Raw genomic sequence first — 16,220 nt, forward strand, 5'->3', positions numbered from 1 at the left:
CAATGGATATGTATGGAATGTCATCAAATAGTAACTCATGGTTACCATCTCAAACTCAACCATCAAAGAGTAGTAGTTATGCACATAGTCAACCAATAATGCAATATCCATATGGTTGGCATATTAATAATTATATACAAAATTATCAGGGAGATACATCTTTTCATAACTACTTCTCACATTTCACATCTCAAAATTAAAATGAGGAAGAAACCGATGATTTTCAACCACCCAGAAGTTCTATGTGGTATTAAGATGATATTTATGAACTATAATGTAATTGTAATAATCATTATATATATTTTAGCTAATAAATAATTTTATCATATATGTATTTTTTGATATATTTTTATTAATAATAATTCATGTATGATCATTAATGCTTGTTATAAATCAATTCACTAAGAAGAATATAACATCCATTCAATATTTTAGCAAGTTTTATAATCAATTTGATAATTAATGGATTAAATAAGCTAATTCTAAAGTTTCAATAAAAATTTCCACTTTTTAAAACAAATTTTCATTATTTTTTATAACTTTTTATCGATATTCGATATTTTTCGATATTTCCATATAAATTTTTATATTTTAAACTTTTGATATTACCATGGATATCGATATTTTAAACCTTGGTTTAAGAATAGATCTTTATAAAAGAATTGGAAAATATTAATTAAAAATATTAATTTAACAACTTTTTAATTCAAACTTTTCCAAATTAATTAAAAACTATTAAATATCCAAATTTTAATCCAAGCCACGTGCATCCATCGCACGTGGCCATACCTAGTATATATATATATATATATATATATATAGAGAGAGAGAGAGAGAGAGAGAGAGAGAGGGTGGAATGATGATCCATTTCCAAAAAAATGGATTTTTACAAAATTAAATGGACAAGGATGTAAAGGGAATTTTACACATTTTCTAGATAAAGGGATAGAAAAATCTAAAGTTTAGACTTGAAGGGCATGTTTCTAACTGGACTATATGGGGCATTAATCATAAAAACCTGTTGGACTTGTTCTTAAGGGTGTTCTTAAGGGCGTTATGACCACAATTAGACGGCCCGACTATACAGGTCTCCTTTTCTAAAATGAGAATATTAGGTATATTACATCAACAAATAGGTAAATAAATGAAAAAGGCAGAATAAATAATACAAATACAAACTAAGTGAGATAAAGTTGTCTAAAAATAAAAGAATAATGAAGGTGCATACATATATTCATCTTCTACTATTTGGTGTCGAAATTAGAAGACAGGGGACCTTCAAGACGAATATAATCGTACATAATCCCTTGAAAAGGACTAGTATTCATAGTTTGTTTTAGAAATATTGTATTATCACCTTCCACAAGCAATGAGGCTGGTATCTCTATGTTGTAGAGCCAGTAGAGTCCATGAATTCCATGTCTAGCTATTGTGTTGTCATTCCCAATCACACTTGTTGTAAATAACGGAGGCTCCCCCTTTGGATCATTCACCCTAACCTTTAATGTTTAAAATAAAAAAATAATAATTATAAGTTTGAAGATCAAATAATGGAATATAATAAATAAATAAATATACATATGAATATTGAAAAGATTATGGTATTTCCAATGTTATCCTAGAAAGAAGACGATTTTTTAAAAAACGACAATCTTTTAAAAATATTTGTAAGATAAAATTAATATGAACATTCATTTAATAGAATTTCCATGATATATCTATATATATATATATATATATACACGCATATATCCAATGAAGACATTCCTAAATTTATGCATACAGATTTATTTTACTCAATTTTGACGTCAGCGTTCATACCAAATTATATATCACATCTAAATTAATATATGATATAAATTTGTAAATTCTTCTGATATTTATTGTATATATTATAATATATAAAAACTAATCTTTTCAAAATTATTTTTTAATGCGATAATCTTAATTTAATATTACCATGTATTTTCGATTTTAAATTGTGGGATAGTGTCCAAAAATTCAAATATATATAGATGTAATATACTTGTAATTCAGCCAAATTTGCAGTAGCAAGGGCAATGCGCAGCACAAAACTTCCTGTTTTATTCGCATTGTCAAGTTTGAAGTTGATTTTCCATGTGGTGCCTTCATATGTACCATCATCTTTCTTCCTGCCATGTATGTAGAACATTCGTTATATATTAATTTCATATATATATATATATATATATGATTTCAGGATTGAAAAATTCCACAGGAAAATATTGATTTTATAATGTACATATTCCTAAAGATAATTAAAAAAACAAAAAGTAATGGAAATGCGGAACTAGGACAGCTTGCTCTTGTTATAGCTCTTAATTTTACTTCGCTACAATATTGGATAAACAAGTCATGCACGACTAATGTCTTTATGGTACAGTTTAGTGGCAGAATTGTTATTTACTTTTGGTACAAATTCAAAGTTTGAGTTCCCCATCTCTAAATTAAAATTTGAAAAAAAAAAAAAAAAAAAGAGTCATGCACACTTAGAGGCATGACTGCAGAATACTCAATAAAATTCGACTAAAACTTTGTTATTGTTACATCTTATCAGTCATATATTTCTATTGTCATCAAAGTTTCATAATGGACCAAATTATGTGACAAAGTATACATGTGTATATATTGTATATAAAAGCTAATTTATTAAAGGAATCATTAAATGTACCTGTTAACCTGAGCAAAGAACCAGTCTTTGGTATAGTCGCTGACACCAATTGTGAAAGACAAATCATCATTCGGATATAAATCTGCATATCTCTCCCATAGTCCATACTGCCTAAACCTGTCAAACATATATATTTATAAAACAATATTTATATCACAGCCATGGATGATTTCAAAACATATAGCCGGCGAAATGGCGATGTAACAAAAATGGTATGGGTGACTGCTCAATTATAATTGTACGTTTATCATATCAAAACAACACAGTTATATGTTTAATGAATATTAATATCAAATTATATAATTGGCCAAAAAAAATTAATCTTAAAACATTAAGTCTAGCTATATATTAATTAATTAAATTAATTTGAAAAAAAAAAGGTTGCAATGTCTTTACAGATGTACATCAAAAGAGACACAAAAATCCTCCATTTTTCACCTTAGCAGTCATCACCATTCACAGGTTTTTTTTTTTTTTTTTTTTTTTTTACAATATAGGGAGGAAGTATTTCACTTGATTTTAAACTTGGATGTGAGGTACATTCTTAATTGTTTTATTAATGGATCAAACTTACTTGTTATATTTATTTTTAATTGGCTGCATTCAAATATTTTTTTTTTCTCAATGAATTTTAAAATTAAAAATTTAATATGGGAAAATGGGAAAATGGATACCAATTGTACACTATGATAATAGAGTTTTCTACATATATTTGGCTAACAAAACATTTAAACTATTTCTAAATATAATATATATATATATATATATAAAAGGCGAGACTATGGTGTTGATGGTTCATATGCGGACCAGCATTAAAATCGACGTTTTTTAAAAAAGCATCGGCTTTGCTATGTATGTATAACAGCAAAGCTGATTTTTTATTTAAAAAACATCGGCTTTGGTACTGATCCGAATACGAACCGTCTGTACCACAGCCTTATCCTATATATATATATATAATTTTAGATTAGGATACTGTAGCATGGTACCTGTTATTGAGATTGGAAAAATTTTCCATATATATATATATCTATATATATACATATAAAGGTCTTCTATGGTGCATTTTAAAGAAGACGTTTTATAAAGAAACCATTGTTAATAATATACACAAAGACGACGGTTTTTTCAAAAACTATCGTCTTTGTAAACGTCCGCAAAATAAAAATATGCAGACGTTCGCATTATAAAATTCTTATATATATATATATATATACATATATAGAAAAACAAAATTACCTATCATGGTTTAAGTAAAGTGGGTTAACATAAATAGGATTAGGATCCGGAACATAGAATTCAGCAGCAGTGCGATCAGGTATGCCAATTTCCCACAATGTGGGCCCATCTCTTGGAGGTTCATATACGATATCACCCACATCAATATCACAACCTGGTTAATATATTATGATATATATATATATATATATATATATATATAAAACAAGCTCAAATTAGGTTACAATATCATGATTAATGTCAGAATTTTTTTTTAATTTTTTTTAATATTAAAATTAAGATTTAAAATTATATTTAATAATCATTTACTGTCGATAAAATTCAGTTTTCCTAAATAGAATTTAGTACATCAATAAAATCATATTTCATCATTTTTAAGTTTTAAATACTAATTCTTAAAAGTTAGTAAAGGAATGCTTGATATTAAAAGTATCAAATTGTTCTGATTTAAGTTGACTCTATATATAAAAATATATATATAAATTTTACCATCTGGATATTTTGATGGTAGCCAATATATATATATATATATATATATATATGAAATAAGTAGGTATGAAATAGATATAGCAGTCATTCTTATATCAAAACCATTTAATAAGTTTTAATATCATATATTTTATTATGGACCTTTAAATCATATTAAAAGTTAAGATTTAAAATTTAAAAATAGTATATATGAATTCAGTAATATACTAAAACTTTAAAACTTTAATGAGAAAAAATGAATTCTATAATAAATATAATTTTAAGTATTAACTTTTGATATAATCTAAATGCTGAAAAAGGAAATTTTAATTTTAATCCTAATATTAAAATTTTGATTTAAATCTTGTTATATATATATATATATATATGAAATCAAAGATTAATGAAACAATAATACAACTAAAAACTAAAATAAAGAAAATATATACGACCTGCAGTTATTTGAAAGAGTTGGTCGTTTCGGTAGTCTCCAATGAAACCAGGAACCCATGCATAAAGATTGTAGTCTCCCATTCGTATCTCATTTATTGCAAAATATCCATTTTCATCTGCCCGCGTCCAGAATTGGTAACCCTAAAAAGTTAATTAAACAAATCATAAAACTAGTTGTAAAATAAATTCTATAACAATTAATTAATTCCTATATATTGTGTTTAGTCTCTAATTTCCCGATTTGATTAAAGAGATATCATAATGACCTAGTGTTTAATTCGTATTTTGAGATTTGATTAAAAAATATTCTTCCCCGGTTTAATGCATGTTCAAAAGAAAACGAAAATTTAAAACTAATTGTTTACTATTATATGTATACATCAATTTTAACTCTCTCTATAACAATTGTTCTTTCAGATACAAGTCAATAATTTTGTTCACATAATGATATTGAATTCGAAACCCGCATATCCCCCAGTAATAAAAAAGATAATAATAATAATAATGAAAAGTCTCTCTAACATTTTGTAATATTCTTTCCTATTTTCTCTAATTCGTTAGGTATTAACTACTACTTCGTGTACTATAGCACAGATTGTAACGATCAGTGGAAATAATGCACGTTTCGAGTCTGCGGCTAAAATCTCCATCTTTGAGTACAATCATTAATGAATTTTTTTTTTTAAAGACGGGAGAATAGAACTATTAAAATAATTTCGGCTTCAAAAGTACAGATGTAAAGGATTTAGCGCTAAATTAACCTTAATTGTCTACTAGTGTCCTTATTAACAAAGGTAGGCTAATTTACAATAATTAATTTAGTAGTATCATGACTGTAAAAAGGAGATTCGAAAACCAAAATTAAATAACAAACCTTGCATTCTCTTTGCCATGACCCAACCTCACCAGGTGGAGCCAATCCGACATATGCACAGGTTGCTGATATATCATCATCACTGATGTACCTGTATCAATCGACTAATCAATGTCATAACAAAGATGGAAAATTATTTAGGAAATTTTTAGTTACCAACTTTATTTATAAACCAATATATATATATATATATATCCTTTTTTTTCTGGCTAGTTTTATATTTTTATATATGACTTTTAATTGATATTTATAATTAATGAAATATATATTAATATAATAAATATTAATTAGTTTCATTTAATATTTTTTAATTTTTTAAACTAAAAATTTAGAATAAGAAAATAATTTCGAGTATCAAGTCAAAATATTATGTGGATATATATATATATATATATATAATATGATAAACATCATCTAGTTTATCAAAAATATGTGTTATTATTTGATTGATTTTTATTTAATAATATTTATTTTTTAAAAATTTATTTATATATTTTAAATTATATTAATATATTAATTAATTAAATAATAATACGTGTGTTTTTTATTTATAAATTATCAATAACAAATAACATCTTTTTATTCACAAAAAATAACATTTTTTATATATAATTTTATTTAAATAAGGATTTAAATTAAAGATAAGTGGCTTTAATGATTACATATTGCATTAAACCTTTCATATAAATATAAATTATCCAACAGAGTAATATGAGGATGCTATCTTAAATACTGTCGTTCTTTGTACCTAACCGACATATAAAAGCAGAATGCCCGCAAACTGTTATAAAATTTTCAGGCCCCCCTTAAGTTACCAAAATAACCTTCAGCTTTTGCAAATTTTAAAGTTGTCTCACGCCCCTGCCAGCCAACAGGACCCTCCACCCACGACACGAAACAGCATGAAAGGCCTAAGTTTGTAATTCGACATCCAACCAATGGCCCCTCGTGGAGCCCAAAATTATGTATTTGTTTTTCTGACGGATTTTTATATATTTAGCAATTAAAAAAACAAAAGAGAAAAAGGAACTGTAAAAGGATTCAGATTCTATGTGGGTAAAAAATTAAATAAAAAACTATAAATGGATCCCACCACCCACACGGTTGGACCCGTATTTATAGATTCTTACAGCATATCTAATAGCATTTCAATTTACCATTATAATGTTAAAACATAATGTAGAGGCAGTTTTTTACTCTTTTATAGGATATAAAAAATTCTACCAAAGGCATTTGTGGTATCAAATTTGATATCAAAAATGAAATTGACATAATTTAATAATGGACTCTACTATAATAATGTTTATGAAACCCACACTACTTATTAATGTAAATTTAATTTTTAATTATTTCATAATTGATAAAACTTAAATTGAGTGGGAACTATTCCTTTCTTAGGATGCTTTTCCCCTACCTTCCTGCAGAATTTTATTTATTTATTTATTTTTTGGGGGGATTGAGACCTACTGTAGCTTCAAATCAAAATATATCTCAAATTTGAAAGCCAACGATTTAATTCAGACCGTAAAATTGAAAAGCAAAAAATAAAAATATTTATATACTACATTTTATTTATTTATTTTATTTTATATACTACATTTTTACAATTTTCTTTTGTTTTTGATAACTTATATTTGGAATAAGTAATTTTACAAATATAAAAATATTTATTAAATTTATTTATCAAATGATATTTGTAAAAATATTATTAATTATCATATTCATATAATTTTAATATAAAAAATAAACTTCTAAATAAATAAATAAATTAAAAAAACAGTTAAATATTGATACATACATATCTAGTTACATCATTTAGTAAATAAATTTAATAAATATTTTAATAATTTTAACATTATTCATTTGAAATTGATAGTATAATTTGTGGCACTCTAAATATATATATAAATATATATCCTAAGTTAACCCGTGATAATAAATTTTTATTAAAATACCACGTTGATTAATTTTGTATATAAAACAAAGATTAATAAAACAATATTAAATACCATTGAATAGTGGTAGTGTGCAACGCACCTGGTCCATTCCTGGTAATTACAAAAATGCGAAAGTACCTGTCTTTCACAAGCAATCTACCGCTAAGGCTGCCTCGTTGATCAGATGGTGGAAAGTCCTCGGAAGCTGGAAAATTATAGGGCCAGCTTTGTACTTCAATCATCATCTGAACGCACCAAATCAAGCTTAAATACATTAAAACATCTTTATAATGGTATCAAATAATTTTTATCTAATTATAAAAAATTTTGACCTCGACTAAGACTATTTATAACAAAATAATTCAATATTGTAATAAATTAGAAATTTTTTTGGATACCTTGTTGAAGAACATTATCTTTACATAATTATAATTATCTATATATTACAAAAAATATATGGTAGTTTATATTCAAAGTTTAACATGATATACAATTTTTTGTAGAATTATTTATGTTAATGCCTTATTCTTTAGTTGTTAAAACATTTATAAATTTGCTACTATATAACAATTTGTTGAGATGAATACCTTCTTATCGAAGTCAAATATTTTTAACTACAATTCTATAATTATGGCTTTTTAATAGTTAGAGAATTAATTTGACCCCAATAATATAATTATTGAAAGATTTCCTGTACATTAAAAAAATGCTTAATCACATTAAAAAAATAATAATAATAATAATAATTAGTCGACCTGGGTTTTAGCATCATCCCAGAGCTGCTGAAGAGGTGGATCAGATCCAGATTCATCAGACTCAGCCGAATTAAGGTAAATGAAAACAGGCCCAAATACTTTCTTCCATGGCTCGTCCGGTTTCAGTTTCAACACCAAATCCTCTCCTGAATAGTGGGCGCTCAGAAACATCTAAATATACCATGTATAAAATTATTATTATAGCATATCAATTAAGAGACGAAATTTATGGTTTTCTTTTATTTTATTTTTTGAAAAGGTTTTATTTGGTATCACCTTTGAAATGCTATTTCTAGCTTTTAAAGTCAAAAGCAGCCTCTAAAATGTCGATTTTCAAGATTTTTTATTTTTTATTTTTTTATATAATAATGTTAAAGTTGTCAAAATATCAATCAAATTTAGTTAACAAACAATGTGACAATGTTAAATGATTTTTTTTTTCTTATCTGTTCGACGGTTTATTGATTTATATTTAAACTTGAATATGCCAATCAATAAATCCTAATATCTATCAATTACTAAATATTTTAGTACATATAACATTAATATTAAAGTTCTAAAAAAGCATTAATATAAGTTAGTCAACACATGTTTTCAAAGCATCTTTCATGATAATTGTTTTTTAGTATTTAACATTTTTAAAATTTTGCTTATTAACACAAGCTCTTCAAAAGTAAACGCCAAAGTTAAATTTTAACATGTGACAATTCAACGAAAAATGTTAGAAAATGACAATACCAAAGTATAGATCTTATTAATTGTGACAAGAACCTTCTTTTTTTTTTTGTTTTTTAATCAATGAAAGCATAATAATAATTAATTTAATAGAAGATTATTGGGTCCGCATACTTTATTGTTAGGGAACCTAATATTTAAAAACCACAATTTGAACTATATTATTAGTATTCCCAAAATCTTGCATTTTCCTTATTGGATGTCAAATGGAAAACAATACTATATTTTAGTAATGGTATGTTCAAATGGCATACCCCATTTAAGATGCACTTATTATTATTATTATTATTGATAATAAGGGCATTCTCAAGCAAACCATTTAGGGTAAACCTTGGACTCCATCTCTGCTTTCTTTTATATCTCCTACGTTTCAATCCATAAAAGATTATATAAGCATATTGTATGTTCTCATATCTAGGGTTCATGGATTCCACAGTGAAAATAGAGTACACCAGTACTCAAAAAACATTTGGTATAAACATAAGGAAAAACTTTTGTGAAGAGAGTGAGAACTTAAAAACTCATTTTTTAGAACACATTGATAATATTTTATTAATGCTTTTTTCTTGCTTGTTTGTACTATTTAATCTAATTCATTACAGGTTCGTATGTCATTATTATAAAATGTTTTTTAAAAACAATTATATATATATATATATATATATATGTAAAATGTGTTATTGGAGACCCCTTAAAAGTCCCTTTCTGATTCTTTGAGAGACATCCAAAAATAAAAAAAATAAAAAACTTACCGCAAGACAAGTGGGGCCAACATGAGAGGTTAGGTTCTGCTTAACCGGCCCACCGGAGCGGAACTCATAGCTGGGTGTAATTTGCCAAAATCCGACGGCTGGGTCGGTGCATATCCACCCATGGACCTTAAGATCTTTGTTATCGCTCGAATATTCATATTTGTCATCTACCTGCATGCATGCAGTGCTTTGCGAGTAAAAATTTTGCGTGTTTTAAAGTTTATTAAATTTACAGCATCAATTGTAAAAATAAAATATGTTATAATTGTAATTGTTTTGCCCATAGAAAAAAAATGTACATATGTAATACAATTAGACACCACCATTTAAAATGAAGATGAAAAATAATAGAGATATGTAGATTTCATATCCTGTGTTTGCATATTATCTTAAGTTAGTTTTATTTCTAGTGAAATAATATACATTTAAAATATTAGCACATCATATTTTTAACTTACTATTTCAAGAAAACCAAAATTTAAAAAATATGCTCACTTTAAAATGTGCTCACTTTACAGTAGAAACCAAAACTTTTGAGACTATACAGTAGAAACCAAACCAAAACTTTTTTTTTTCTTTTTTGAGACTATACAGTAGAAAATATGCTCACTTTAAAATGTGCATGCAACTAGGTCATTTTGCTTTGGTGGAATCCATTTAATTGAATCAAATACATAACATTGAAACGGAATTTATTACATATATAAACACAGAGAAATGAGGATAGTATATAGTATATATATTAAAAACTTTCCTATAATGGTCGATCTCGCCCAGTTTATATACGGTGAACATTTTCCATTCAATTATATATAATTTTGACAGTATAATTCATAAATTGCGGGTGATTGTCCATCGTAACAAAACTAACAAAACTATATATATATATATATATATATATATTAATTAATTACTTGTCCTTTGAACTCAGGCTCCACAGGATTGATAAGTCGGACGGCCTCAGGTGGTGCAAGCACTTCGCATCTATCGGGAAGCCGGTCATCGGGAAGTGGCATGTACCTTTGTCTGTTATCTGCTATTGCCATGTAATGAAACCTGTTCATATATATTCATACCAATTTTATTATCAATTACACGTCTTAACTTTCAAACATTTTATATAAACTTTAAAGCAAAGTAAACAATGGGAAAGTACTTTTCTTTTCTGAGCTTGAAAGTAATCCTGGTTTGGGGAAGATTGAAAGGAGGCCATTCCTTGAAGTGCTCGTATATAGCGTAGGAATAGAAGCCTGAGGAATTACGAAGCATTACAAACCTGAAAGAAAAAAAATATATCATTGATAATCTTATCAAGTTAATTAATTTGTTTATAGGATAAAAAAAATGCAAAATTTCAATATACTTAATTATATATAATAAATATATGTGAAAATAACACTCAAGGGGGGACGCAAAGGGAAGGAAGCTAATATCCCATCATTTTGTGGGTCGAAGTTGTGGATTTGAACATAGCTAGTCTCATTTATGTTTTTTTGTGCATATCATACTGCATAATCGCTATGACAGAAAAGGCTACAAAGGCTGTATATCTCCAGACTTAGATCTGAACTCCCAAGTAGTTCTGATGAATTCCACCATAAGATCTATTTTCTTCAAGAAAAAAAAAAATTTGTGGGAATAATTAATATTAATATTAAGTACCTTTTGTCAATGTTTAAGGGGACAAGCTTGTCCTTGAGAGAGGGATTCCACTTTCTTTCGAATGAGATCTCTACTTGTTCCTCATTTTCCACTATCACCTTGAATTTTGTACCTTTTATCCTGCATATATGCATCAATTTTCTTCAATATCTTAAATATATTGGATTATATTTTGCTTTGACACAATTTAGAAATGAATTGTCTAGTTCACTAAATTTTTTTTTGTAACAATTCCAAAAAGTACTATTGGCAATATTCATCTATATATATATATAATACAAATCAAGATATATTTACCATAAAAAGAAAAAAGAAAAAAAAAATAGAAAACTTACACATCAAAAGTTCCTGTTGTTCCACTGCTTCCTGATTCACTCCAAACAAGGTCCCAGTACCTGCATATGATCATTTGGCTTAATTAATTAATTAGTAACCCTATATTATTTAAAAAAAAAAAAAAAGACTAAAAAGAAGGACATCAATAGCAAATAAAAGGTGATGATGAATTAATTAATTACCCTCTATTAACTTCCTCATTTAGAACTTCCAGTAAATTGTCAATGCCATTATATTGAATTCCAGTAACAATTCCATCTGGCTTCGATAAAGTCACTTGAACTATGCCATTATCCATAACCACCTGGACACACACACACACACACACACACACACACACATGTACAAAGAATATTTTAGGTTGATACTCAAAAGAATGTGTACATATATAGATAAACAATTTTTATCTAATGGGCATCATTGAGCAAGATACATTGGCCAGACCCCTGTTAGTGCTTAAATAGGGTTAATGCCAAGTAAAATATTATTGTATAGACATAATGATAGACTAACATGATGATCAAGAAGTAGCAGTTTCACCCCTTGAGACATTGTGGTGAGCCTGTCTATCGCTGGTTACCTAGCTGATCTTCTCAATATAAAGTTTAGGTCCAAAATTGAAAACTAGAGAGAAAATAGTGATGTTCGTGCTGGCTGGTATAATGGGGCGGCAGAAGCTCTAGAATATCAGGCCTCCAAGATTAATAGTTTTAAAGCCGGTAGCTTGTACTTTGAGATGAAGAAATTTTATTATAATATTGATAATTATATAATATATAGTTTCTTTTTACTGTATTTTAGTTTCCTTCCTCAAGCGCCACCACTGCTGTTAGTCATGACGTGTAGAACTTGCAATGTGTAGAAAGCTGAAAGGATTACTTTAATGATCCGACCATTAAGTCATGAACAATGTGTGAATATATAATATTACGTTTTTATATATGTAATCCATTATGGTGGATCACATCAACCATATTATGATGACACGCACATTCCACCAGTTTTGTTGGGGAGTAAGTGCCTTGCTAGTTTCTTCTTTTAACCTTTGCTTCGCGTCAACGTGACGTTCCCTGGATATAAAGGTCAAAGCCAAACGACCGGATTGCTTTTATAGGTTTAGACTTTACTTTAGAGAGGTCTTTTGCTTGGACGTGACGTTTTGCTTGATATTGGGCGTATTGGGCTTTCTTTGTTGCTTTATAGAGACTAGGGTAGGGTAAATGAATTGGCCTCACTCACCACATCATCTTTCTATTCCCTCTCTAACCCACCAACATTGGTGGCTTGTGAATCGGTAAGTTAATAGCTTGCACATGTCCACATCCGATGATTATTATGTATTATTTCTAATCCCATTAAAAAAACTTATAACTTTAATAACGTATAGATATATATCCCACCAACATAGGTGGGATGGTTCATAATGAAATCAACGTCCAACTTGGTATGGAATTTGCATCTGTGCAATATTAAAATAAACACCCAAGTTGGACATTTCATGATCTATTTTATAGGAAAAGTTACAAGTTTTTTGTATTTGGATAGTTATTTAGAGAAAAATGTGAACTTAAGGAATTAATTTTTAAATTTTGATGAAAAAAAAAGTATATGAGAAAAATATTTCCACATAGAAAAGTATCATTTTGAAAATTCTAGGAAATTTATTATAGGTTTTTTAAAGGATAAATATATATTACTATAACACCCTTTACTTTGCTATTTTTTCAGTATTACATTTTATTAGGAAGAATATCAGTATAACTCTCTTACATTTTGCTTTCGGCTCAATATAGCACCATTTTTTTAAACTATTACTGATGGAGTTAGAATTTGACCAATTAACCATTTCTTTGATTTTTTTTCTTTGTATTTCTAAGAACTTAAATGAAAAAAGAAAAGAAAAGAAAAGAAAAGCGCACACACACAATCACATTTACGTACTTCAAAAATTGTTAAATCCTCACAATATTAGTGCTAAAATTCCTCCTCCACAATTTATAAACAAATAAAAATAATTATGATTATCTCAAACATAACTTCAAGAGTTAAACTTATCAACATGTATTACATTTGAAACCCTTTTTTTTTTCTTAAAAGAAAAAAAATTAATTATGAGTTTGATTATATTATTTTCATTCACTAATTTTCATTATTCTTTATCTTTGATTATGGATAAAATCATTTTTAAATGAAGAGTAAATGTGTCAAATTCTAATTTTATTATTAAGAATTAAAAAAAAAATGGTGCTAATATTGAAAAGAAAATGAAACATCAGTGCATTGTACAAAATAGCGAAATAGAAATTTATTATCTTTAATTTATAACAAAAATTTAATTTAATTACTTTTAAATTCTAATCTTTATATTATTAACCAAATATTATAGAAGAAAAACTGAGAAAACTAATTCAATGAAATTGAATTTCATGAATCAATTCCCCTTAAAAATTTGACACTTTTCAAACAAGAAGTAAATGTTATAGGCTGGGATGTTTGTAATATACTACTGGCTAATATGCATAAAGACTTGAGGTTGAAGGGTTTAATAGAGTTAAAGTGAAGATGAAGCTTAAGTTTTAGGCTTGAGTTCCTGGCAAGCTAAACTAACGTTTTTAAGAGGTTCACCGCGCAGCAATATACTTAAAACACAATGCTCAAGAAAATGAGTTGAAAGAGAAAAATGTTTTTCATCATAAATTTTGAAATTTCGAATTAAGTACCTATAACGTCGACCCAATTGAGGCATGCAACGTGGGGAAATAATTGACCAAAAGAATAACTAAATACAACGTGGTTAAATAATTCATTATCAGAAGTTTTTAAAAGCTCACCTTTAATATTTGTTTGCAATATGTAGAAATCTTGCATTTACATAGGAAAAAGTTTTTTTGGGGACGAAACATTTAACTTAGCTTGTTTTACGGAGCGGAGTTATATAAAAATCAATTAAAAAAATTAAAAGACGGTGTCACAGACCAATAATGCAAGTATAAGCTGTCTGCTACGAGTTAACGTAGCCTCGTTTGTGGCTAAACGAGCTAATTGTTATGGGGAAATATTTGCCTCCTCTATTTTGGCAACTGTTAATCAACCTTTAAAATCATGTTTCTCTTAATTTACCTCAAACCTATTTATCTAGAGTTTAGTATATATTATTTTCTCTTATTTAATCAGATATCATAGATCAAGTTTTTTGATATCTCTCATCAGATAGAATAGTAAACTGTTTGAATAGTAATCGAATAATGTTGATGATACATATAAAATATCAGTGTTACATAGATAGAAGCTAAATTTACCCACAACATATCAACATTTAACAACGTTGTACAATGGAAAAACCAACAACATAAATCCCACCTATGTTATACAATCAGATGAAGTAATAAAAATATCAGTATCGACGAAAATATCAAAGGTATGAGTTTTTGGAAATATCGATATTGATAAAAATATCGATAAAATTATGGAAACTATAAATATTTAATTTAGAATATAGAATTTTGCATATAAAATAATAATATAGTAAAATAATATAAAAAAATATAATAATTGGAATACAAAAATAATAACATAGTTCATAAATATTAAAAACTATTGTAAGTAAAGAAAATATAATGTTTGATAGCACCAAAATATAAAAAATTTAATAAATAATATTAAAATATATAAAATTCAAAAATATAATTCATAATATATTATCAATACTAAAAACAACTCCTTGCTGCTTCAAATTAATTATACAAGATTCGAGACTTTAATGCTTCTTCATTAATTATAGCAAAACCGTAGGAACAAAACTTCATAATTTTATAAATCATGAACTGTCTCAATTTTTCAGTTTCCTCTGCAATAAAACAGAGTTTATTTATTATAATTATTATTATTATTATCTTTTTAAAAAATAAGACAGATTATTAGTTCTACAATTTCTACAGAGCTATCCAACTTCGATAATTAAAAAAAAAGAAAAAGGATAGCAAGAATACAAAACAGTACGTGTTGAAGTGTGGCAATTTTGCCACTTGATGGTGCATGTCACCGGCTAGCATGCACACCTTGGTATCAAATCCTTTCCTTTTATGAGTTTATATTTTTTTGTATGTTTTAATTTATGCAAGGTATATTTTGATAATTTTTTGTGCCTAAGTTATGTATGCAAAAGTATAGGCAAAATTATGCACAAAAGAGTAGGAATGTTTTGCTTGAAATGCCTATGGTGCTGGATTCATAATTTCCAACAACATAGTTCCACTATTTATCTTATATCTCAGGTTGCAAATGGAGTTTTGGGCTGAAATTTTGAGGGATGTCTAC

General features: G+C 27.1%; 1 protein-coding gene across 1 annotated transcript; it reads right to left on the reverse strand.

Moving 5' to 3' along the window:
* Positions 1–897: 897 nt before the first annotated feature.
* LOC107421334 (uncharacterized) lies at positions 898–12,638 on the reverse strand. Its single transcript, XM_016030558.4, has 15 exons — positions 12,417–12,638; positions 12,086–12,207; positions 11,903–11,962; positions 11,568–11,687; positions 11,062–11,181; positions 10,820–10,961; positions 9,906–10,076; positions 8,419–8,589; positions 7,802–7,908; positions 5,727–5,817; positions 4,852–4,993; positions 3,932–4,085; positions 2,693–2,809; positions 2,027–2,153; positions 898–1,499 (listed from the first exon to the last, which is right to left on the reverse strand). The coding sequence occupies exons 1-15, from the start codon at positions 12,453–12,455 to the stop codon at positions 1,245–1,247; spliced, it is 1,938 nt and encodes a 645-aa protein (XP_015886044.3). The 5' UTR covers positions 12,456–12,638; the 3' UTR covers positions 898–1,244.
* Positions 12,639–16,220: the final 3,582 nt, after the last annotated feature.

This window comes from Ziziphus jujuba, chromosome 5, assembly GCF_031755915.1.
Source record: "Ziziphus jujuba cultivar Dongzao chromosome 5, ASM3175591v1".
NCBI classification, from domain to species: domain Eukaryota; kingdom Viridiplantae; phylum Streptophyta; class Magnoliopsida; order Rosales; family Rhamnaceae; genus Ziziphus; species Ziziphus jujuba.